This window comes from Cetorhinus maximus, chromosome 8 (genome assembly GCF_964194155.1).
Source record: "Cetorhinus maximus chromosome 8, sCetMax3.hap1.1, whole genome shotgun sequence".
Classification (NCBI taxonomy): domain Eukaryota; kingdom Metazoa; phylum Chordata; class Chondrichthyes; order Lamniformes; family Cetorhinidae; genus Cetorhinus; species Cetorhinus maximus.
Window position 1 is genome coordinate 53,851,898 of NC_135886.1, and position 27,053 is coordinate 53,878,950.

The window sequence follows — 27,053 nt, forward strand, 5'->3', positions numbered from 1 at the left end:
CAGGCACGGAGGCTTCTTTTAGGCGAGAGCTGTTATCACCCTTCAGCCAGGAACCCATTAAGGCCATAACATTCACAGTAAGTTTAGGGAGTGCAAAGCCTGTGTTCACGAGTGACTGGGCATTCTGGAGGGAGGTACAGAAGGGTCAGGGGTGGGAGCTGCAGTGAAAGCTGATCCATTGGCAGAGTCCACAGGGTCAGCAGTGGGAGGGGTGATTTGGATGGGGAGGAGATGGGCAAGATCATTCCCCCCTCCAGCACGCTGGGTGGAACTAGAGGTGAGAGATTGGAGGATGGGGCAGTTGGGGTTGGTGCTCGGACAGCACTGAGTGCCTCGTTGAGCCAGTCGGAAGATGCTGAGAGAGGCAGATGGAAGCTGCAGGATCATCTAAGAAGGAATCAAACCTGGGACACTGGCAGGGGAGCAGCAAAATTGAAGGGTACCGAAGTGTTGGGGTAGCGATTTGGTAGAGGAGAATACCTGAGATGGGAGAAATGAAAGGAGTCATAACAACAGGAGGGGGGAGTTAGGAGGGATAGAAAGAAAAGAAGTAAAAGAGGGAAAAATGAAAGTGACGGGCTTAGGTCGGGACCGGCAGCCAAGGTGTGCGTGAGGATAAACTTAGGTTACATAGGTTGATAATGTAGAATTAATTATTATGTATCTTGGTCATGAACAGGCACAGAGAGGAGCCAATAGGAGGAGTCCAGAGCCCTGTAGCGGCTTAAGGTTGAGCTAGGTAGGTGGAGTCAGCGTGGAACTTTGACAACCCGTTTTCCAAGTTTGGAGTCAGCTGTGGCAGGTGAGTGATGTCCAGTAGTTATTAGAAGGATAGAGTATCAGAGGATAATAAACATTTATTTCCCAGATGAACCGCCTGACAAGTTATATCTAGATGATTATTCCTGGTATCAGCATCACTAAGCCTCTGGTACACTGGACATGACGTTAGAGAAGGAAATTCCAGTCACCTGACAGTGATCCTGTTTCTGTTCTACAGATAACCAGTTACATCGAAAAAGACATGAAAGAGGCTTTGAAGAATAAAAACGACACCGGAATTTTGGAAGCTTGGGATGGAATCCAGAAACAGGTAAATTCCATGGGTTTAGCTGGTATTCTTCAACAACAATGCTTTTAGCCCTGCTGCATACTTGGCAACAGTTCTGTACATTTTTATGTATGGACACAACTTATTTTAATTTCAGATTTCCATCAAATTGTATTTTTTTTTCTAATTATGATGAGTTAAATGAATTCAAACTCAGGTGACTGATGCTTGGAGGCTGGGATTATGAGACCTGGTGTCTCTCCTCCAGAATCATCGGCTCCTGCCTCTAGCTGGTTGAGGTGTCCTCCCTGCTCCCAACACTGATCATCAAACACTTTTCCTCCAATAATAACAAACACTGGCCCTGAGCTGTCGGCCAGTGTTGATGCTGCGCGCATCGCCGCCGCCCGCGAAGACTTTTGCGGCCCAACCTTTTCTGCACTCTTTCAGCTGAGACTCCTGATCCCAGCCGCAGGATTAATGGGCGATCGCAGGCATCCCTGTGGAAAACTGATGAACACGGGAGGAGATAGATGAGGAGAGGGCACACACCCCTTTTTTGAAACAAAAATAAAAAATAGCTGGAAAAACTCAGCAGGTCTGACAGCATCTGTGGAGAGAAAGACAGAGTTAACGTTTAAAGTCCGTGTGACTCTTCATCAGAACTAACGAGGAATAAGAAATGTGGTGAAATATAAGCTGGTTTAAGGGGGGGGTGGGACAGGTAGAGCTGGATAGAGGGCCAGTGATAAGTGGAGGCAAAGAAGAGATTGCCAAAGGTGCCATAGACAAAAGGACAAAGGGTTGTTGACGGTGGTGATATTAGCTAAGGAATGTGCTAATGGTGACATTAAGGGTAGAAAGCAGGACGAGCAAGTGACAGATAGCCCTAGCGGGGGTGGGGTGAGGGGAAGGGATCAAAATAAGCTAAAAGGTGGAGATAAAACAATGGATGGAAATACATTTAAAAATAATAATAGAAATTGGTGGGAAAAGAAAAATATATTTAAAAAATATATAAATTATTAGAAAAAAGGGGGATCGGAAAGGGGGTGGGGATGGAGGAGAGAGTTCATGATCTAAAATTGTTGAACTCGATATTCAGTCCGGAAGGCTGTAAAGTGCCCAGTCGGAAGATGAGGTGCTGTTCCTCCAGTTTGCGTTGAGCTTCACTGGAACATTGCAGCAGGCCAAGGACGGACATGTGGGCATGAGAGCAGGGTGGTGTGTTGAAATGGCAAGCGACAGGGGGTTCTGGGTCATGCTTGCAGACAGACCGAAGATGTTCTGCAAAGTGGTCACCCAGTCTGTGTTTTGGTCTCTCCAATGTAGAGGAGACCGCATTGGGAGCAGCGAATGCAGTAGACTAAATTGAGGGAAGTGCAGGGGTAGTCCTGCTTCACTTGAAAGGAGTGTTTGGACCCTTGGACGCTGAGGAGGGGGGAAGTAAAGGGGCAGGTGTTGCACCTTCTGCGGTTGCATGGGAAGGTGCCGTGGGAGGGGGTTGAGGTGTAGGGGGTGATGGAGGAATAGACCAGGGTGTCCCAGCGGGAACGGTCCCTACGGAATGCTGACGGGGGTGTTGAAGGGAAAATGTATTTGGTGGTGGTGTCATGCTGGAGTTGGCGGAAATGGCGGAGGATGATCCTTTGAATGTGGAGGCTGGGAGGGTGATATGACATCAGCTGCCATATTCAGGTAAGTTTTTAAAGGTCTCAAGTCTTTGGGTGGGTCGGTGAGTGGTGAGATGGAAGTAGGTAGTTGTATCGGGGAGTAGTCAGGTTGGGAGTGGGTGGTTGGTATGAAAGGTGGTGGTGGGAGAGAATAGGCTTTGGTTGGGGGATGTGGGGAGATGGCTCTGGTGTTCCGTTCATTAGACTGTTCATTACTGAGTTATACCAGAGGTTAAACGGTGTAACAATTCCAGGGTAAGTATCCGGGTAAGTAGCATGTGTCTGGCCCAAATCTCCAACACTGAGATCAGTGCAGGAGACATTTGCAGAGGGTCGTGGACAGAACAAATCAGCCAATCAGCAGTTTAAACTTCCTGGGCAATTACAGCAGCTGTGTGCGCGGCAGAACTTTCTGCAGGGGCCCCGAGTTGCAACAAAGGCTTAAGTCCTGGAGTTTTTTAAAGGATCATTACCATTGGGAGATTATGTTAGAATGTTGTGAATTGACTCAGCTCCTGTGGTGAAATTTGTCACAGCTGTCAAAATGTGAGCAGAATTTTTAGAGCAAGTTATTGGATGCGGATTGACCTGAAGCCTCCTCAGTAAGATGGAAGCTCTTAATAAAAAGATTTCACTTTTTAGAATTGAAGTTACAGATGGAGCAGAGCATCTAGAGCAGACATAAAAAGGCTCAAGGAAGAACTGCACAATTATAATAATGTTGAGTTAACACAATGTGGCGGAGGTATGCACTCTACTGCATGCCTTCTTCACTTGTGTTCTCATGTTCTTATGTTCTAATGAATATCACTCAAATAAAATTTGAATGAAAATGAGATAGCATCTGAAATGGTGAGTAAATTTGAAATGGCATGATGCAACTTTTATTTGTCTTGCATAAGTTTAAAAAATAAACTATCAACTTGTTGAAAGATTAGGAATAAAGAGTGAGCCCATAAATGTGATGTCACAGAGACAGCTGTTGTGTGATAAATATGAACTTACAAAAAAGAAAGAGGAGAACAGACAAACTTGTCCATTCAGTCTGTCCCATCCAGGCATGGAACAGCTTGAGCGTCAACTCGCAGACACTTCCTCCTACCTCCCCCTGGACCATGACCCCACCACTGAACATCAAGCCATTGTTTCCAACACTGTCACTAACCTCATCTCCTCTGGAGATCTTCCTCCCACAGCTTTCAACCTGATAGTCGCCCAACCTCGGACGGCCCGCTTCTACCTCCTACCCAAAATCCACAAACAGAACTGTCCCGGCAGACCGATCATGTCAGCCTGTTCCTGCCCCACGGAACTCATTTCTCGTTATCTTGACTCCCTTCTCTCTCCCCTTGTCCAGTCCCTTCCCACCTACATCCGTGATTCCTCTGACACCTTACATCACATCAACAATTTCCAGTTCCCTGGCCCCAACCGCTTCCTCTTCACCATGGATGTCCAATCCCTCTACACCTCCATCCCCCACCAGGATGGTCTGAGGGCCCTTAGCTTCTTCCTTGAACAGAGGCCCCAACAATCCCCATCCACCACTACTCTCCTCCGTCTGGCTGAACTTGTTCTCACACTGAACAATTTCTCCTTTAACTCCTCTCACTTCCTCCAAATAAAAGGTGTGGCTATGGGTACACACATGGGCCCCAGCTATGCCTGTCTCTTTATGGGATATGTGAAACATTCCTTTTTCCAGTCCTACTCCGGCCACCTCCCACAACTCTTTCTCCGGTACATCAATGATTACTTCGGTGCTGCTTCATGCTCTCGTCGGGACCTGGAAAAATTTATTAATTTTGCTTCCAATCTCCACCCCGCCATCATTTTCACATGCTCCATCTCTGACACTTCTCTTCCCTTCCTTGACCTCTCTGTCTCAATTTCTGATGATAGACTGTCCACCAATATCCATTACAAGCCTACCGACTCCCACAGCTACCTCGACTACAGCTCCTCACACCCCGCTTCCTGTAAGGACTCCATCCCATTCTCTCAGTTCCTTCGCCTCCGTCGCATCTGTTCTGATGACGCTACCTTCAAAAACAGTTCCTCTGACATGTCCTCCTTCTTCTCTAACCGAGGTTTTCCACCCACGGTCGGTGACAGAGCCCTCAACCGTGTCCGGCCCATCTCCGGCGCATCTGCCCTCACGCCTTCTCCTCCCTCCCAGAAACATGATAGGGTCCCCCTTGTCCTCAATTATCACCCCACCAGCCTCCGCATTCAAAGGATCATCCTCCGCCATTTCCGCCAACTCCAGCATGATGCCACCACCAAACACATCTTCCCTTCAGCCCCCCCTGGCGGCATTCCGTAGGGATCGTTCCCTCCAGGACACCCTGGTCCACTCCTCCATCACCCCCTACTCCTCAACCCCCACCTATGGCACCTCCCCATGCCCACGCAGAAGATGCAACACCTGCCCCTTCACTTCCTCTCTCCCCACCGTCCAAGGGCCCAAACACTTCTTTCAAGTGAAGCAGCATTTCACTTGCATTTCCCCTAACTTAGTCTACTGCATTCGTTGCTCCCAATGCGGTCTCCTCTACATTGGAGAGACCAAACGCAAACTGGGCGACCGCTTTGCAGAACACCTGCGGTCTGTCCGCAAGAAAGACCCAAACCTCCCTGTCGCTTGCCATTTTAACACTCCACCCTGCTCTCTTGCCCACATGTCTGTCCTTGGCTTGCTGCATTGTTCCAGTGAAGCCCAACGCAAACTGGAGGAACAGCACCTCATCTTCCGACTAGGCACTTTACAGCCTTCCGGGCTGAATATTGAATTCAACAACTTTAGATCTTAAACTCCCTCCCCCCATCCCCACCCCGTTTCTTCCCCCTCCCTTTTGTTTTTTTCAATAATTTATATAGATTTTTCTTTTCCCACCTATTTCCATTATTTTAAAATCTACAACTAATACCTTGTCAGTCTTTCCACCCCACCCCCACTAGAGCTGTACCTTGAGTGTCCTGCCATCCATTCTTAATTAGCACTTTTCTTAGATAATATCACCACCTTCAACACCTCTTTGATCCTTTTGTCTATGACATCTTTTGATTATCTGCTCCTATCACTACTTGCTTGTCCCTACAACCACCCCACCCTCAACTTCCCCCCCCCACCCCCCACCTTAAACCAGCTTATATTTCATCCGTCTCCTAACAACACTCAGTTCTGTTGAAGGGTCATGTGGACTCGAAACGTCAACTCTTTTCTTCTCCACTGATGCTGCCAGACCTGCTGAGTTTTTCCAGGTAATTCTGTTTTTGTTATGGAACAGCTTGTGTTTCCCATCAACTCCCCTGTCCTCCAGTCACACAATGTCCTAGGATTGGCAAACAAAAACAGGCAAAAAGTAAAGTAATTTAGGGAAAAACTTCTGGAAAATTCTTCTCTAACCTCAAAAGATGATCAAGCAAACCCCAGGATTCAGCAATAACAAATAACTCACTCATCCTCGTTAACTCAAGATGACTGCCACTTGCAGGATCTTGTCCAACTTTTTTTTGATGTCTTATGGTCCTTACTCGCTGTACATTTGGGCAATCTGTTCCATAGGTCAGCAACTCTGCAAAATGAATTTTCTGGTGTCTAACCTAACTCTCCCTTATTATGAAGCCCTATATCCTCCCTATCCAGCTCTAAAAACTATTCACCTGAATAGAATTTGGTTCTCTTCATCTTAAGGATCTCAATAATATCCTTTGCCTTTCTCCAATGAAAAAGCCCCAGTTCCCTGAGCCTGTCCTGTAATGAACTGCACTAAGACTTGGTGTCAGTCTAGTTGTCTCCCCTCTGGATCTTCACCAAAGGCCTTGATAATTTGCACGTGAGGAAACCAGAAACTGGACATTGTGTTTTGGACATTGCCGTATCAAGGCCTATATAGGAGAATGATCATATTGCTAGTTTTCCAGTTAACTGCCCTGGCTATACACCCAAACGTGTTTGCTTTTCCTGTGACCTCACTAGGTCAGGGTCATGGGCTCTCAGCATTCCTTGCACTATGACCCCAAGCTCTATACCTTTCAAAGAGGCAATCCTGCACAGCTAACATAAGCATGGAACTGCAGTGCAGTTATCCACATCAAACAATATCCACCCACATCCAGGCCCATTCCTGTATTATAATGAAATCAGCCTGAAGTTTATTTTTCCAAAATTCAAACTCCTGTGCACATCAGTGAATGTGGATTTGTCCTTTTAATACTTTTATCCAGATCACTAATAAAGAGCAGTGATTCCAACATTGATCTGTAAAAGACTCCATACTGACCAGACCTCATGCTGCCAACACTCTAAGGTTGTCCTGGAGTCTCCAGGAATTGAAGATTATTACGATCTGTGAAGAGACCAAGAGCTTTTTGAAAAAATGAATTTCCCAGCGACTGACGGAAAAAAAATGGCAGGACAAGACTTCACATTTAAAGACAGTAACAAACTAAAATCAATTTAGGTGATAAACTACTTAACAGGCAACTAAGACACCAACTTAAAGAAAGGACACTTATGCAGTAACTGATGAGATCAATGGAAATACACTGTATGACAAATTTTTACATTATGCCACACCTCTGGCAGACAGGTAGCAATACAAAATTAACTGTCAAGGCACTCCCAGGTTCTGGCAAGCTCACTTCTTCCTCCAACGGCAAATCTTCCAATGCCTTTGTTCCACTCAGACAGGATAACCCAGAAGAGGCTTCTATCAGGAAGGCCCACCTCAGCGACTCCTTGTTCCTTAAATCTTGAAAATTCCCATCAGTCCTGTTTCCTTCATTAAGAACAGAAAATGAGGAATGATATAAGCCCTGGAGAGCAAGACGTAAAGTCAGTCTGGGTAGAAATAAGAAATAGCAAGGGAAAAAAGTCCCTGGTGGGAGTAATCTATAGGTCCCCAAACAGTAATTTAGCAGTAGGGCACAGTATAAACCAGGAAATACTGGGAGCATGTAAGAAAGGCACGGCAATAATCATGGGTGATTTTAATATGCATATAGACTGGACTAATCAAATTGGCAAGGGTAGCCTCGAGGGAGAGTTCATAGAGTGTATTAGAGATTGTTTCCTGGAGCAATATGTTGTGCAACCAACCAGAGAGCAGGCTATTCTGGATTTGGTTTTGTGTAATGAGATGGGATTAATTAATGATCTCACAGTAAAGGATCCTCTAGGGAAGAGTGATCATAGCATGCTGGAATTTCAAGTTCAGTTTGAGAGTGAGAAACTTGAGTCCCACGCTAGTGTTCTAGAGTTAAACAAAGGTAACTACATAGGCATGAGGGCAGATTTAGCCCTAGTGGACTGGGCAGGAAGACTACAAGGTAGGACAGTTGATGAACAGTGGCAGATATTTAAGGAGATATTCAATTCCTCCCAAGTAAAATATATCCCAGTGAGGAAGAAAGATGGTAAGAGGGGGAAAAGCATCCATGACTAAGCAAGGAATTTAAAGATAACTTAAAGGCAAAAACTAAGGCATACAAAATTGCAAAGGTCAGTGGCAGGCTGGAAGATTGGGAAATTTTTAAAGATCAGCAAAGGGTTACTAAAAAAATAATAAAACCAGCAAAGGTAAATTATGAAAGAAAACTAGCGTAAAATATAAAAACTGATAGCAAAAGATTCTACAAGTGTATAAAAGGAAAGAGAGTAGCTAAAGTGAATGTTGGTCCCTTGGAGGATGAGACTGGGGAGTTAATAATGGGGAACGCAGAAATGACAGAGACGCTTAATCAACATTTTGCCTCAGTTTTCACAGTGGAGGACACTAGTACCATTGTACCAATAGTAACAGGTAGTGCAGAGGATATAGAGAAAGAGGAACTTAGAACAATCACCATCACTAGAGAAAAAGTAATGAGCAAACTATTGGGATTAAAGGGTGACAAGTCCCCAGGACCTGATGGCCTACATCCCAGGGTCTTAAAGGAAGTGGCAGCAGAGATAGTGGGTGCATTGGCTATAATATTCCAAAATTCCCTGGATTCTGGAAAGGTTCCAGTGGATTGAAAAAATGCTAATAATGCTAATAATGCCCTTATTCAAAAAGAGGGGGAGGCAGAAAGTAGGAAACTATAGACCAGTTAGTTTAACATCTGTCATTGGGAAATTGTTGGAATCCATTATTAAGGAAGTAGTAATGGGACATTTGGAAAGTCAAAATGCAATCCATCAGAGTCAGCATGGTTTTATGAAGAGTAAATCATGTTTGACTAATTTGCTAGAGTTCTTTGAAGATGTGACAAGCAAAGCGGATAATGGGGATCCTGTAGATGTAGTATATCTGGACTTCCAGAAGGCCTTTGATGAGGTGCCACACAAAAGATTAATACACAAGATAAGATCACATGGAGTTAGGGGTAATATATTAGCTTGGATAGAGGATTGGCTAACCAATAGAAAGCAGAGAGTTGGGATAAATGGGTCTTTTTCTGGTTGGCAAGCTGTAACTAGTGGGGTGCCACAGGGTTTGGTCCTTGGGCCCCAACTATTTACAATCTATATTAATGGCTTGGATTCAGGGATAGAAGGTACTATAGCTAAATTTGCAAATGACACCAAAATAGATAGGAAAGTAAGTTGCAATGAAGAAAAAAGAAATTTACAAATGGATATGGACAGGTTAGGTGAATGGGCCAAAATTTGGCAGATGGAGTTTAACGTGGATAAGTGTGAGGTTATCCATTTTGGTCGGAAGAATAAAAAGGCAGCTTATTATTTAAATGGAGAGAAACTTCAGAGTGCTTCAGTGCAGAGGGATCTGGGTGTCCTCATGCATGAATCGCTGAAAGCTAGTATGCAGGTACAGCAGGTAATAAGGAAGGCAAATGGAATTTTGGCATTTGGCATTCTAAATGAATAGAGTATAAAAATAGGGAAGTGTTGTTGCAACTGTACAAGGCATTGGTGAGACCGAACCTGGAGTACTGTGCACAGTTTTGGTCCCCTTACTTGAGGAAGGATGTAGTTGCATTGGAGGCGGTTCAGAGGAGGTTCACTAGATTGATTCCAGAGATGCAGGGCTTGTCTTATGAGGAGAGATTGAACAGTTTAGGCCTATACTCGCTGGAGTTTAGAAGGATGAAAGGAGATCTAATTGAGGTATATAAGATGTTAAAGGGGATAGACAAAGTAGACCTGGAGCGGATGTTTCCCCTTCTGGGGCATTCTAGAATGAAAGGCCATAGTTTTAGGCTAAGGGGTGGTAGATTTAAATCAGAGATGAGGAGGAATTACTTTTCTCAAAGGGTCGTGAATCTGTGGAATTCACTACCTCAGAGTGCAGTGGATGCCGGGACGCTGAATAAATTTAAGGTGGATTTAGACAGATTTGAAAGGTTATGGGAAGAGGGCGGGAAATTGGAGTTGAAGCCAAAATGAGATCAGCCATGATCGTAATAAATGGAGGAGCAGGCTCGAGGGGCTGAATTGCCTACTCCCGCTCCTAGTTCTTATGTTTTTATGTTCTAACCAACTTTTACAAGCATTCTGCTCATCATTTAATACATAAATAGTCACCCTGCTCTTCACAGATGTAGAGGCTGCTGTGCAAATGTACAGCAGTACATCCTTTGCCCCTCTGTGTCACTGTGTCTTTATAAAAACAGCTCTTTCATGTCAAGGTGTGAAACCTGTCCCTTGATTTTCAATAGGTTTTGGTTACAGATTGCATAGGCCTGTCTCCAGGCAACGTTAATATGATCACCATATCCCTCTATCCAAGACATTCCATTTTCACCTTAAATTAAAGTAGACATTTTAAAATATAGCTGCCTTGCAGAATCTCACATTTGTAACAATATTAATTAATCTAGATGCTGCTGTGCAAATGCATCAGGCCATCCAAAACCTTGGCTTTGCATTTTCATTGAATATATTTGGTTATTAGAGAAAGATTGGGAATGGGAGAAAATGTCTGGTTGATTATATAGGAATTGCAATGAAACTTCCTGGAATGTATCCAACCAGACTTTGCAATTCTAACCAGGCTATATTGAGATCCTCTAGCATGAATAATCATATTCTGCCTCTATATTTTCAACAATCCATTTTTACCCTGACTGCAAATCCCACAGAAAACACCTTTACATAAACACAGTGTGAGGGTATATTCCCCAGAGGGCAGAATCTTCAGGAGATGATGGGGGCTTGCCTGCTGACTGGAGAGGTGGCAAGAGGCCTGTGTTCCTTCCTTTGGGGCAGGCCCACAGAACCACGAGCCAATCAGACAGTTAAGAGGTCAGTGGTGGGCCTTTCCCTGGGGTCAGGACCCCATGGGCAGAGGTCCAGCCTACGAGAGCTATTGGCTAATCAGAGACTGGCAGCTCTTTTCCTCAGCAGTGTCACCAGGGAGGCAGTGGCTGCTGCCAGAACGACAGGCAACAGGGGCCTGGGATCCTGGAGTGACCAAAGCTAGCAGTATGGAATTGGCAGGAAGGGTTTTGGAGGTTGGGGGGGTTAAGGCGTAGCGGGGGGTCGGCAGCAAGGGAAGGGCGTGGTTCTCAGCAGCCCACCCCACCCATTCCCGATGCTGGGTCCCTTGATCAGGCACTGAATGCTTTTGAAGGAGGAACCCCACCCCTCTCTGCCCTGTGACCAGGAGACAACAAGCAGCCCACTCAGGTTTACTTATCATGCTCCCATGTGGTAACAGGCCCACCCTTAGCTGGGTTAGTACAAGTAGTAGCAGGATGAGGTCCTTAAGGACAACCATGGGCCTTCCCGCCATGGGCTTAATTGGGATCCCCCCCCGCCACCATTCCACCCAATTGAACTCCTTCCCTGCCTCCAAACACGGCATTAGAGAGGGAAGATGATTCCAATCAGGCTATTTCCCTCAAGTCACAGCAGAACGGCAAGGAAAACCATGAGGAAGTTCACCTCCAATATTTAACCAGGCCAGCATCTGTGTGAATTTCCCATTTTGGGAAAATACAACAAAGGTGATGACTCAAAGCACACGCTGATATTGTTAGGGATGTCATGAAATTGTCACAAAGTACGTGGACCTCAAAGTTGTCAGACTGTCACAAAAACCCAACTGGTTCACAAATGTCAGGACGAAAACCTGCCATCCTTTCCCGATCTAGCCTACCCATGATTCCAGTCCCACACAAATTTCGTTGGTACTTAACTGCCACTCTGAAGTGACCTAACCAAGTCACTCAGTTCAATGAAACATCTACAGAAGTACAGGGCCTTCCCAGGAGTTGCCAACCTTCCAGGCTGATGCTGGGATCTTCAGAAATGATGTGGGATCTACTAAATACTGCCCCCAGTAACCCAGAACAAAATTCAAGGGACACTAAAACAAATCATGTGATGTATTCAATTTCCTTCAGTGTATGTTTGCAATAAAAACACCGGAGACAGGATTAAACTGGCTATTTGACAGACAGTCGTGCATTATCTATTTGGGTAATTAAGAGCCTGCTTTTCTTCTAATTAGCCATGGGAAAGCAGGACACCATAACAATGATTACATTGGGCGACCAATAAAACAAGTATGGAGGCAGGGCATTTGGCGTGGGGGTGACATGTGATGAAACTTCCAGATTACATCCAATCAGAGTTAAGAACCTAGTAAATAGCGATGGTCAATTAATATCAACTTTGTGAAAAAGGCCTCATCTCAACAATTAATATTTTAAAATTATAGCGTATGATTTAGTAATCATCTATACCCATGGGTTCATGTCTTATTTTGATACAAGAGCAAAATACTGCAGATGCTGGAAACCTGAAATAAAAACCAAAAATGTTGGAGATACTCAGCAGGTCAGGCAGCATCTGTGGAGAGAGAAAAACAGTTATTGACCTGAAATGTTAACTATTTCTTTCTTATTTTGATGACCTTACTGCTTATTGTATGAGGATAACTTTATTCTTCTCTTGCCTCCTCTTAGCTGCAGTGCTGTGGTGTTACTAACCACACTGACTGGGGAGACACTGTGCCAAAGTCCTGCTGTATAGTAGAATTTTCAAACTGCACCTATTTCCAAAAGGTGATGTGCACGAATGTCCTAAATTATGTGTGTGCTTGTGTGTGCTTTTCTTTGTTTTTGTGCAAAGTGCTGCCTCAGGGAGATCGGCTCATGTGTGACAGTGTCACATGAGCTGGGACAAGTCCATTACTTTTACTTAAAAATTTTCCGAACATTTTAAATCCCTCATGAAACCTCATCCCGTCCATGGATGAGGTTTCATGCTTTTTCAGAAGGCCGCCTGGGCGTTTCGCCTGCCCGCCAACTGTAAGGTTGGATGGGCAGACCCATTAATTAAGTAAATTACTTTTGTAAATACCTTAAGTGGCCGCTGACAGTTCGGTGGGCGCGCAGCCGAATCGATTGCGTGCCCGCCGAACTGAGAATCTAGATGACACAGGGTGATGTCGGGACGCACACCCGACGTCATCCCGCGTCATTTTATGTGTCGGCGAGCAGGCCCCGCCCCCACTCGCCGACCAGAAATTACTGCCCCATGTGTTTGTGTGTCTGTCCATCTGTCTGTGTGCCTTTGTGTACATATCTCTGTGGGTCTGGTGCTGTGTATGTTTCTCTATGCATGTATGGATCTGTGTGTGTATCCTTCTGCATGCGCATGATGGTGAACATTTTTTTGTGTCATGCGTATGTCTATGTGTGTGTGTGTCTGTGAGTATGCGTGTGTTTGTGAGCATATACTTGTTTGTATGTGTGTGTCTGTGTGTCAATGCATGTGTCTATGCACATGTGCCTGTGTGGCCTATGTATCTGTGTGCCTGAGTGCATGTGCCTGTACACATGTTTTTGTGCCTGTGTGCATGTGTTTGTCTGTTTGTGTGTATCTGTGTGGGTGTGTCCCTGTGTTTGTGTATCAACGTCTCTGTGTCCATGCATGTGTTTGTGCAGGTGTGTCTGTGTGCATGTGTCTGACCATGTATCTGTGTGTATATGCATGTGTCTTTGTGTATCTGTGTATGTGGTGTCTATGTGTATTTCTGTGCACGAGTGCCTGTGTGCATGTAATCGTGTGCGTATATCTGTGTGTGTAATCATGTGCATGTATTTGTCTGTATGTGTGCATGTTGCTCCAAGTGTTTCTGTGTGCAGATATCTGTCTGCATGTATCTGTGTGTGTGTGTGTGTGCGTGTGTGTATGTGCATGTCTGTGCAAGTGCTTCTGTGTGTGTGGCTCTGCAGTTGGTCCCAGTAGGCTGCAGAGTCAGCTATCTATGTGCTCTGGGCGGCTCCCGCTTGCTATATTGCAAAGAAAATTCTGAAATTTCTGTCTGTGCATTTACCAGGGTTGCTACATCCAGGCCCAACAATGGTTTGATGCCAACTTTTTAATTCTTGGAATTGCTGTCATCTGTGTGTCAATTGTCCAGGTAAGTACTTCAAGTAAATCTGTAGTAGTTGTAGCTTTAAGGAATGTAGTGACTGTAGCTTTAAGACTTATTGCATTATATAGTATCACGTGACAATGTGAAAGAATCAGCTCTAAGAGCGGGGCACCTTAGACTGGGAGTTCTTCTTCTAGTTGTGGAGCTTGATGGAAGCATGTAACTGCTGCTGAGGCCTGTAAATAAAGTTTGATGTTTCTAATGAGAAACCTGTCTGGAAAATTAAGTGCATAACAAACTGGCAATGAGGATGGGATCAGGTCTGCCGTTGTCCCTTACCCAGCGACTGTGAGCACCTTGTTTAAACAGAAGAAAAGGAAGATTTACTCACCAGATATGCTGAAGAGTTCAAACAGAAGAAACAGAAGCACTGTCATTTTAAGTTAAAGCAAAAAAACAAACCCTGATCCAAATGGCTGAGAAATCTCCCGAAGCACTCCTGACATTGACATTTAAAAGAAAAGGACCTGCAGAGGCAAAAAGAAAAGAGAATCTGTGCTTAAATTATAAAACAGGTGGAAGCCCCGCAGGTTCAGTAGGTTAGAGAAGCTGGCACACAGCTACAAGTAAAGAAAGGTTTAAAAACAACCTTCAGTGCACAGTAAAAGAAAGACTGCAGAGCTAAAATAAAAAAAGAGTTGACAGTTCACAAGTTAAAAAGGGTAATCAGAGCAGAAAGCAGTCCTGCAGTTTTAAATTTTTTTAAAAAATGACCCTGATCGGACCACAAGGCCACTGAGCCTCCTGAAGTGTGAGATTCCCAACATCAAAAGAATCTGCGGAGTTAGTAAAAAACTCGCCCAGAAAAGTGAGAAGAAACCTTTTTTCGAACAGGAGCAAAGTTTTACAAAGTTTAAAAAAAATAGCCACGTTTGCCAGTGAGCCCACCAAAACAGGAAAAGCATGGAAAACTCAAAAACATCACAGAAAAGCCAACAGCTGCAGAGACAGCCCGAGTCATTTAAAAAAAACCCAGTGACTGCTCATAAAGCGGCAATATATTTAAAGTGGTGAATACAAGAAAAATGGCTATTGACAGAAAATTAGAAGACACCCCAGAGAGAGGGCAACCAGAAAATTAACAGTTGAAAGAACAGTTGATTGTCCTTCAAGATCAAATGCAAAAGGAATGCTTAACCATTCAGCAACATGAAGAAATGAAGACTGTCTTAAACAGTAAAATGAAAGCAGAGCAGAAGAAACTGAAAGAGGGCTCAGGGGAAGCCCTGGTGATCAAAGAGGGATCAGAGGAAGCCCTGGCAATGGAGAGGGCTCAGGGGAAGCCCTGGTAATCGGAGAGGGCTCACAGGAAGCCCTGGAAGTCATATATAGCTGGATACAGCCAGGAGACAGGAGTTCGGAGAAACTTTAAGGCAGTGCCAGCTCAGTGAAGCTAGCTGTCTAGCAAAGAGCTGAAGAATCAGCTGAATGAAGCTAAAGAAGTATTAAAAGGAAAAGTCGTCTAACTTTCCAAGATGCGAGTGACCTGGTGTGATAGTTTCTGTGACCAGACCCTTTTCGTACCACATAGAGGTGGAAGGCCGGATCACCCACAAACTCATGGATCATTTGAGAAGAAGGGAGAAACCCCAACAAAATGATGTTCCACCTGTAACCATTGTAGAACCTGTGGTCCCTGTTGAAACTGTTCAACCAAGAATAGACATACTAGGTGTCTCTATCAGAGTAGATAACACTGAGCTGCCTGTGCCTAAAGAGGTACCTGATGTTGCTGCGGTTCCAGATAATGCGGGTCCTATAAGAGATTCAAAAGTCGTAGAGCTACAATGTTCCACCTGAATCAGGAAGCCACCTGAGAGACTGAACCCATAATTCCATCACCCGTGTATATATTTGTAATGTCATGAAGGTAGATGTTCTTGTAAATACAAACTGTACAAAAAAATTTTAAGGGGGAGGAATGTAGTACTTGTAGCTTTAAGGAATGTAGTGACTGCAGCTTTAAGACTTATTATGTTGTATAGTATCACATGACAGTGTGAACGAATCAGATATAAGCATGGGAAACCTTAGAGTGGGAGTCCTTCTTCTAGTTGTGGAGCTTGATGGAAGCATGTAACTGCTGCTGCAGCTCATAAATAAACTTTGATGTTTCTAATGAGAAATCTGTCTGGAAAATTAAGTCCATAACAAAATCTATATCACATTGATGGAAATAATCACTCCACCATCACATTGGCAGCCCAGGTGTGAAAGCATCATACCCCTGGCACCAGTCTGAAGGAATGTCAAATGCTAACTAGCATCCATGAGGCACATAAATCCTCCAAGGCTCTTCACAGCCACACATTTGAGGTCTGAGTACCCCACTGTTTAAAAAAGTAATAATTCCTCCTAACCCTTAATATTTACGCTCTCTAGTTACCCCATTCCCCTTATCAAAAAATCCACTCTGTGTTGAGCAAAGTCAGAATGGTACTGGGGCTTAGGAAGTTAAACTACAAGGACAGGTTGAAGAAACTTGTAGTCTGTACTTGTAGTTTGTAGTCCCTTGAGGTTAGAAGGTGAAGGGTGACCTAACTGAGGTGTTTAAATGATAAAGAGATTTGAGAGGTACAGGGAATGATATCCTTTGGAGGAGGAATCTAAAACAAAGGGATGAAATCTTAAAATTAAAGGTAGGTCATTTAGGAATAGATTAAAACTAAGAATATAAGCACAGGCAGGACTAGAGGCAATAATTAAAATTTAATTATAAAATAAATAATTCATTAAAATACTATAAAGATGGCTGAACAGGTAATGTGTTGCAGCTACATTATGTGGGAGTTTATGGATGCCAGTGCAATCCAAGGAAAACAAGTTTTCAGTAAGTGTCTGCAGCTCAAGGAGCTTCAGCTTAGAGTTAATGAGCTGGAGGCTGAGCTACAGACACTGCAATGCATCAGAGAGGGGGAAAGTTACCTGGAGACGTTGTTCCAGGAGGTAGAAGCACCCTTAGACTAGGGTCTTCTGAGTTGGTTCATAGTCAGGCACAGGCAACTGAGACAGGAATGGGGATTGAAAATGTAGACATGGAGGAGCCTCAGCCTTTGCAATTTCCCAACTGGTTTGAGATTCTTGCAGCTTCTAGGGATGAAAGGAGGGGCTGCAGGGTGAGTGAGAAAACTGACTATGGCACCATGGTACAGGAAGCCATTCAAATGGTGGGGAGGAGAGTTAATAGGAATGTAGTGGTAATAGGAAACAGTATAGTCATGGGGATAGACAGAGTTGCCTGTAGCCAAAAGCGAGAATCCAGAAGGCTGATGCCTGCCTGGTACCAAGGTTGGGGACATCTGCTCTGGGCTGGAGAGTGACATGCAGTGGGAGAGGGAGGATCCAATTGTTATGGTCCATGTAATTACCAACGACATAGATAGGACTAGGAAAGAGGTTCTGCATAGAGAGCAGCTAGGGGCAATAGATCTAAAGGTCAAAATAATAAAAAATATCAAAGGTAAGAACAGGATTGAATTTCACATTCAGACTGAGGGAGAGAAGTATGGGTCTAAGACTAATATTTTATATTTAAGTGAAGGCAATTATGAGGGTATGAAGACAGAGTTGGCTAAAGTGAACTGGGAAATTAGGGTAAAGGGTAGGATGGTAGAGATGCAGTGGCAGACATTTAAGGAGATATTTCATAACACTCAGCAAAGATACATACCAATGTGAAAGAGAGACTCTAGAAGGATGCATCATCCGTGGCTAACCAAAGAAGTTAAAGATACTATCAAATTGAAAAAAGTGTATAATTCCATGACGATTAGTGGCAGGTCAGAAGATTGAACAGAATATTAAAATTAGCAAAGAATGACTAAAAACAACTAATGAGGGTGAAATAAGGGTACGAGAGAAAGTGAGTTAGAAATATACAAATTGACAGTAAGAGTTTCTACAGGTATTTGAAAAGGGAAAGAGTAACTAATGTGAGTGTCGGTCCTCTAGAGAGAGAGCCTGGGGAATTAATAATGGAAAACAAGGAAATGGTGGATGAATTGAACAGGTATTTTGCATCTGTTTTCACTGTAGAGGATACAAATAACATCCCAGAAATAATTGTGAATCAGGAGGTGAAAGGGAGGGAGGAACTTAAAACAATTACATTCGCCAGGGAAAGGGTACTGAGAAAATTATTAGACCTAAAAGCTGACGAGTCCCCAGATCCTGATGGACTTCATCCTAGGGTCTGAAGGTCGCTCAGATAGTAGATACATTGGTGTTAATTTTCCAAAAAATCTCTAGATTCTGGAAAGTTCCCATCAGATTGGAAAAAATCAAATGCAGCGGAAGAAAGGAGGGAGACAGAAAGCAGGAAACTACAGGCCAGTTATCCTAACATCTGTCATAGGGAAAATGCTGGAATATATTATTAAGGAGGTTATAGCAGGGCACTTAGAAAATCTCAATGCAATCAGACAGAATCAACATGGTTTTGTGAAAGGCAAATCGTGTTTGACTAATTTATAAGTGTTCTTTGAGGAAGTAACAAGCAACGTGGATAAAGGGGAAATTGTAGATGTGTACTTGGATTTCCAGAAGGCATTTGACAAGATGCCATATCAAAGGTTACTACCAAAGATAAGAGCTCGTGGTGTAGGGCGTAACATATTAGCATGGATAGAGGATTGGATAGCTAACAGGAAGCAGAGTGGGCAGAAATGGGTCATTTATAATGTGAGCATAGAATGGAAAATGTTAACATTTAGCTTTTATTGCCTTCAGGTACTCGGCATGTCATTTGCTATGACCATGTACTGCCATATCTGTAATAACTACAAGTCCTACGACAATTGAACTGATGCTGTTTCTCCCAGAGAGGAAACCCCATCATGTGGGATTGTAAATGTATCCATGATCATAGGTTCTGCTCTTCTGAAGACTGGCACTTTGCTCATTTCCTGCTGCCACCTGTTAAGAGATGGTACGAGTTTCAACTATGTGAACTGGGTCCTCCTGCAGTGCCACATCTCTGGTACATCTACAGCACCTGTCAATCTCTCGCTTTGGACTTCAATAACAGCTCTTCAAGGAATCAAATCAAACTGACTACTTTGCCTTCTCCTGTCTGTTTTGTTGAGGAAGTTTGGAGTTTAATAGCCCTGCATTTCACTGTCTTCCAGAGTAAAGGGCAGGCCCTCTCTGTCTTGGCAGGCATCAATGGGAAATTCAACAACCAGAGCTCTCAATGCTACATAGAATAGACAGGATACAGAGCACAGAAACAAGCCAGTATTTATACTCCATACAAACCCCCTCCCAGCCCTCTTTATCTCATTCTGTCAACAGATTCCCTCTATTCCTCTCCTTCACATACTCATCTAGATTCCTTTTAAAAGCACCTATGCTAACTGCTCCTTCTGGTAGCAAGTTCCAAATTCTAGCTACTCCAACCAGTAAACAAGTTGCCCTTTTGGATTTATTAATGACTGTCTTTGATTTATGGCTCCTAGTCTGTTCTTGACCAGAAATGGAAACACCTTCCCTAAGCCTATCCTATCAAATCCATCCATCCACCTAAAGTCCTCAATCAGGTCATCTCTCTTTTCAGCCTCTCTTTTCTAGAGAAAAGAGCCCCAGCCCATTCATTCCTTCCTGACAGTTATAACCTCTCAGTTCTGATATCATCCATGTAAATCTTTTTCCACTTCCTCCAATGCCACTACATCCTTTCGATAATACAGAGACCAGAACTGTACAGAGTGCTCCAAATGTGACCTAACCACGGTTTTATAGAAGCTTAACATAACTTCTCTGCTTTCCAATGCTACCGCAGTATAAATGGACCCCAATATTCCTGGCCTTATTAGCCTACATTGCTAGTTTTAATGATTTGTGTAGCCCTTCCTTTCGTTCTATGCATTTAGACTTTTGTTTTCCTTAGAGAATAAGTTTATTCATCTTATCAAAATGGGCCATCTCACACTCTCAGATATTGAATTTAAATTGCCATTCACCTGTCCATTCTGGAGTTTCATCTCCCTGAAAATGGAAGGAGTCAGTCACTGCCGTTTAGACTTTGCTGACAGCCGCTTTTGGCTGTGGGCCAGTTACAGTCAGAGAGGAGGGTTATATTTGCAGGAAGTTTCCATATAAATTATCCACATGAGCAGCTCCAAAATGGAAATGATCTTTTAGGGCAGGACAGACACAGCTCTGGCAGAATGCTGAGATGCTATATTGTTGTCTCGAGTTGGCTGATTGAATTTGCCAACAATTCCAACAGCGTCTGAAGGAGCTCATTGGTTGTGAGTGCTTTGAGATGTCCTGATGAGGTGAAAGGCACAAGATAAATTCCTTCTTTTCTTCAACCTGGAGATCTGTCTGGCCTTGTGCATCAGCAGCTTGTCATTGATTGGGTTAGTACCAACATACCCTCTAATTGTTTTTGAAGTGTGGGTCCATTTGTTTAACTGTGAAGGACCTTTAAATATTTTTGTATGGCCACATACTTGCAGTAACTTGTGCATGGCCTGTGCCGATCTTCCACACAGATTGAAGAGAACGTTGGTTGGGGGACTGTAACCTATCTAATAAGCAGGACATTTCTCAGCTCTAGACTGTGTTGCCAACCATGAAGGATTGTCTTAGACCTTGAGTCTCTGGGAAGTAAAGATTACCTCTACAAACTACTTGTAGCAACCCAGGAGAAAGATCACAGGGACTTTGAAGAAAAGTGAATTTCCATTTGTTTGATTAATTATTAAAATAATGGAGATGGAGGAAGGGGCTGGGTGGGGCAGTTGAAGATGGGTGATCATGTGATGAAATCTCCAGGAATATGGCGAACCAGAGTTGACAACCCTACTCTAGCCATCTTGAAAACTTGAGAATCCGGCACTTTCCTATGGACAGTCTTGCACATGAGCTTTCACAAAGCTCAACAATAGGTTCATGTTTGTCGATCCTTCAAGATCACTTCAACTCGGCTGTTGATAATAACATTTTTAAAATAGCTCTCATTAGCTGAACATTGCACATTCAAACGCCCTGAAGGGTGCTCTCCTGATAATGTAACTAGGGGTGAAGGGTCACCAACCAGTCGCCACCTGGAGATACTACCTAGAGCATGAATGTTCGATGCTAGTTTGTCCCATAGCAGTGCATTTTGGCTGCATTACAAATAATTGAGAGGTCAATCAGTAGAAAAGCCCATGAAGCAGCAATAATGGGTCATTTCCCCAACCAATTTTCAAAATAGAATTGAGGATAAGATGGGAGAATACCAGAAGGATTAGCTTTAATGGGCCGGATGGCCTTTTCTCAGTTTTGGCTGTTCTTGCTTTGCAGCTGTAAATTATTATAAAGGAGTCTAAGTTTTAAGAATTAAAATACCACAGCATAGCAGGTTAGAGGGAAGAGCTGAACTGTGTTTTCCAAATTCTCTATGTTTAATAGACTGTTAATCTAATACACCCAGAGCCAGTTACATCCCAATATTCAATTAGATTTAAAAAACTGCTTCTGCTGTAGTTCCATGGGCTGGTTGTACACATCTAATTGATCCAACAGGGCTTTAGTATTTAAATATGGTTTCAAAATAATGTGTTTCAACCACTTAATCCCAAGTGTAGATCAGTTTGAGAATACAGTGGCAATCACTCATTTTAATGATCTGAATCCCATTAGTTATACATAGCAACAAGGCAGAAAGTGCAAAAGATATTATCCAATCCTTTGGAGAACAGGCAATCATGTCTTGAAATGTCTGCTCCTACGCTCTTTGCTCACTATTCTATGATTCCACCTTAAGGCAGTTCTTCACAGCTGCATGTAGTGTCACCTCTATTCCCAGTCAGAATGGAGATGATTAAGCAATTCACTAGTCGGTCATACAGACACTGCTGTAAATGACTGCGATTATTTTATGCATATAATTGATATTCTGTAACTATCCTCTACTCACTGCAATTTGTTGGAGATAGCATCCTGCTTTTATCAGGAGAATTTGCTGCAATTTCAGTCACAAGTGTCTTTGCATTTCATAGAGGTATTTTTCAATTAAACTCTGTAGACTGTTTGCTGTAGTGCACTCTTTAAACAACAGGCATTCAATTCTCAGGAAATAAACTTTATTTGCTGTAAAAATAGACTGATGTGAATCCTGCTGTAAATCCAAACCCACCTCCAATTCACTGGTGGACACAGTGGTGTCAATACAGAAATGGGAGGTTGGGGGCGAGGGAGATCGCAGGGGAGAGATCACCAGGGAATGATTGTAGCTAGAAGAAATAGCAGGGATTACCTCCAACCATTGACTACTCCAAAAATACCATGGTAGAAGACATACAAATCATTCCGGAAATAATGGGGAATGATGAGTCTAGCAAGATTGAGGAATTTAAAGATATCGGCCTCAGTGGAGAATTTTTTAAAATTCATTTACAGGATGTGGGCATTACTGGCTAGGCCAGCATTTATTGCCCAGCCCTAATTGCCCTTGAGAAGGTAGTGGTGAGCTGCCTTCTAGAACCGCTGCAGTCCATGTGGCATAGGTACACCAACAGTGTTGTTAGGGAGTTCCAGGATTTTGACCCAGCAACAGTGAAGAAACGGTGATATATTTCCAAGTCATGATGGTGAGTTTCTTGGAGGGGAATTTCTGGGTGGTGGTGTTCCCATCTATCCACTGCACTTGTCCTTCTAGATGGTAGTAGTCATGTATTTGGAAGGTACTGCCTAAGAAGTCTTGCTCAGTTCCTGCAGTGCATCTTGTAGCTGGTACACACTGCTGCCACTGTTCGTTGATGGTGGAGGGAGTGAATGTTTGTGGATGGGATGCCAATCAAGCGGGCTGCTTTGTCCTGGATGGTGCCAAACTTCTTAGGTGTTATTGGAGTTGCACTCATCCAGGCAAGTAGAGAGTATATCATCACACACCTGACTTAGGGTCATAGAGTCATAGAGGTCTACAGCACAGGAAAAGGCCCTTCAGCCCATCGAGCCTGCACCGGTCAAACAAGTACCTAACTATTCTACTCCCATTTTCCAGCACTAGGCCATGGCATTACAAGTGCATATCCAAATACTTCTTAAATGTTATGAGGGTTTCTGTCTCTACCACCCTTTCAGGCAGTGAGTTCCAGATTCCCACCACCCTCTGGGTGAAAAAATTCTTCCTCACATCCCCTCTAGACCTCCTGTCCCTTACCTTAAATCTATGCCCCCTGGTTATTGATCCCTCCACCAAGGGGAAAAGTTCCTTCCTGTCTACCCTATCTACGCCGCTCATAACTTTATACACCTCAATCATGTTCCCCCTCAATCTCATCTGCTCCAGGGAAAATAACCCCAGTCTATCCAATCTCTCCTCATATCTAAAACTCTTCAGCCCAGGCAACATCCTGGTAAATCTCCTCTACACTCTCTCTCGAGTGCAATCACATCCTTCCTATAATGCGGATTCCAGTACTGCACATAACACTCTAGCTGTGGCCTAACCAGCATTTTATACAGTTCCAGCATAACCTCCATGCTCTCATATTCTATGCCTTGGCTAATAAAGGCAAATATCCCATATGCCTTCTGAACCACCTTATCTACCTGTCTCGCTACCTCAAGGGACTGGTGGGCATGCACACCAAGGTCCCTCTGATCCTCGGTACTTCCCAGGGTCCTACCATTCATCGTGTAAATCCATGCCTTGTTTGTCCTGTCCAAGTGCATCATCTCACACTTATCCGGATTAAATTCCATTTACCACTGATCAGCCCATCTGACCAGCCCATCTATATCCTCCTCTAATCTAAGGCTATCCTCCTCACTATTTACCACCCCACCGATTTTCATGTCATCCGCGAACTTACTGATCAACCCTCCTACATTCAAGTCTAAATTGTTTATATATACCACAAACAGCAAGGGACCCAACACCAATCCCTGTGGAACCCCACTGGACACAGGCATCCAGTCACAAAAACACCCCTCGACCATCACCCTCTGCTTCCTGCCACTCAGCCAATTCTGGATCCAATTTGCCAAATTGCCTTGGATCCCAAAGGTTCTTACCTTCATTATCAGTCTCCTATGCAGGATCTTATCAAAAGCCTTGTGCCTTGTAGATGGTGGACGGGCTTTGGGGAGTCAGGAGGTGAGTTACTCACCACAGGATTCCTAACTTCTGACCTGCTCTTATAGCCACAGTATTTATATGGCTGGTCCAGTTCAGTTTGTGGTCAATGGTAACCCCCAGAATATCGATACTTGGGGATTCAATGATGGTAATGTCATTGAATGTAAAGGGACGATGGTTATATTGTCTCTTTTTGGATGTGGTCATTGCCTGACGCTTGCGAATGTTACTTGCCACTTGTCAGCCCAAGCCTGGATATTGTCCAGATCTTGCTGCATTTGGACCTGGACTGCTTCAATATCTGAGGAGTCACGAATGGTGCTGAACATTGTGCAATCATCAGCGAACACTCCCACTTCTGACCTTATGATGGAAGGAAGGTCATTGATGAAGCAGCTGAAGATGGTTGGGCCGAGGGCAGGAGAAATTAATGGAACCAAGTGACAAAAAATCTCCCAGGCCTGACAACCTGCATCCTGAGGTTTCAAAAGAGGTTTTCACAGAGATGGTGGATGCATTGGTTTTGATCTTCCAGAATTCCTTAGAGCCTAGAACTGTTCTAGGAGGCAAATATAAGCTGGTTATTGAAAAAAAGGAGGAAGAGAGGAACAGGGACTATAGAGCAGTTATACATCAGTAGGAGGCAAAATGCTAGAATTTATATTAGGGACATGATAACAGGGCACTCAGAAAATCATAATATGATTAAACAGGGTCAATGTGAATTTGCCAAAGATCAATTGTATTTTATAAATCTGTTAGTTTTTTGAGGACATAACTAATAGGATGAATAAGGGTAAACCAGGCAATGTAGCATATTTCAAATTTTTAAAAAAACGTTTGATAAGGTGTCACATGAGGTTATTATACAAAATCTGAACTCATGGAATTGAGGGTAATACATTAGCATGGATTGAGGATTGGTTAAAGGACAGAAAACAGGGAATAGGAATAAACAGGACATTTTCGGATTGGCAGGCTGTAACTAGTGGGGCACAGCAAGGATGAGAAGTTGGGTCTCAGCTATTTAAATCTATATTAATGACTCAGATGGCGGGATTGAGTGAAATGTAACCAAGCTTGTTGAGGATGCAAAGTTAGGTAGGAAAATAGGGGAGGTGCACAAAAAGTGGCCACAGAGATTTATAGACAGGCTGGGAGAATGGGCAAGTGGCAAAGGTATCATTTTGGTCGGAAAAATTTTAAAACAGATTATGTTTTGAATGGTGAGAGGCTGGAAAATGTTTCCATTCAGAGGAACCTGACTGTTCTTGTACATCGAATCATAGAATGATTACAACATAAAGGAAGGCCATTCAACCCATCATGTCTGTGCTGAATCATGGAACATTAACATCAAGGTACAAGTTCTGCAATTAGGAAGGCAAATGGTGTTAGTTTTTGTTACAAAGAGATTGGAGTATAAGAGTAAAACAATGTGGCTATAATTAAACAGGGTACAACTGAGGCCACAAGAGCAACATACTGGAGATGTTGGAAATCTGAGATACAAACAGAAAATGCTGGAAATGTTCAGCAGGTCTGGCAACATCTGTAAAGAGAGAAACAGAGTTAACGGGTAGGATATTCTGGTCTCGCCCTCCGCGGGACTAGAAATCCCACCTGAATTCAACGGACCATTTGTTGGTAGGTCAACATTTCCATCCCAATGGTGAAGATTCCTGTGGCAGAGAGCACCAGAAAGTTTAGGCCAATGTTTCAGGTCATAAAACGGATGACAAAAAAAATTCCTTTCACGATGAAATTACAATTCCTTGTTTTACTTGCTTTCACATTCTTACACTCTACATTTTCAGTCTCACTCTCTACATTCGCAATCTCACTCTCCACATTCCCAGTATCACCCTCTACATTTCCAGTCTCACTCTCCACATTCTGTTTCAATCTCTACTTTCCCAGTCTCACTCTCTACATTCTCAGTCTCACTCTCTTCATTTCCAGTCCCACTCTCCACATTCCCAGTCTCACTCTCTTCATTTTCAGCCTCACTCGCCACATTCCCAGTCTCACTCTCTTCATTTTCAGCCTCACTCGCCACATTCCCAGTCTCACTCTTTACATTTTTGGTATCACTCTCTAAATTTCCGGTCTCATTCTCTACATTTTCAGTCTCACTTTCTACATTCTCATTCTGCCTCTCTACATGCTCAGTCTCACACTCTAAATTCGCAGTATCACTCTCTCCTTTCCCAATGTCGCTCTCTACATTTCCAGACTCAATCTCTACATTTCCAGTCTCACGCTCTACATTGGCAGTCTCACCCTCTACATTCCCATTCTCACTCCCTACAGTTCAGGCCTCACTCTCAAAATTTTCAGTATCACTCTCTACATTCTCAATCTCAATCTCTACATTTCCAGTCTCACTCTCTACATTGGCAGTCTCACCCTCTACATTCCCATTCTCACTCCCTACAGTTCAGGCCTCACTCTCAACATTTTCAGCATCACTCTCTACATTCCCAATCTCAATCTCTACATTTCCAGTCTCACTCTCTACATTGGCAGTCTCACCCTCTACATTCCCATTCTCACTCCCTACAGTTCAGGCCTCACTCTCAAAATTTTCAGTATCACTCTCTACATTCCCAATCTCAATCTCTACATTAACAGTATCAATCTCTTCATTTCCAGCCTCACTCTCTAAATTCTCAGCCTGTCTCTCCACGTGCACAGTCTCACACTCTACATTCGCAGCATCTCTATCCTTTCTCAATCTCATGCTCTAAATTCCCAGTCGCAATCTCTCCATTTCCAGTCTCAGACTCTACATTTCCAGCCTCACTCTCTACATTCTCACTCTCACTCTCTACATTCTCAATCTGTCTCTCTCCATG

At 43.5% G+C, this 27,053-nt stretch overlaps 1 protein-coding gene across 2 annotated transcripts in view; it reads left to right on the top strand.

Moving 5' to 3' along the window:
- LOC144683646 (leukocyte surface antigen CD53-like) overlaps positions 1-22,213 on the top strand; it is an 88,608-nt gene extending 66,395 nt beyond the window's left edge. For both annotated transcript variants that reach the window (XM_078546894.1, XM_078546893.1), the window contains exons 5-8: positions 1,001-1,093; positions 12,643-12,741; positions 14,022-14,105; positions 18,849-22,213. In XM_078546894.1, the coding sequence (XP_078403020.1) occupies positions 1,001-1,093; positions 12,643-12,741; positions 14,022-14,105; positions 18,849-18,920 (348 nt within the window). In that variant the 3' untranslated portion in view covers positions 18,921-22,213. The remainder of the gene's footprint in view (positions 1-1,000; positions 1,094-12,642; positions 12,742-14,021; positions 14,106-18,848) is intronic.
- The last annotated feature ends 4,840 nt before the right edge of the window (positions 22,214-27,053 follow it).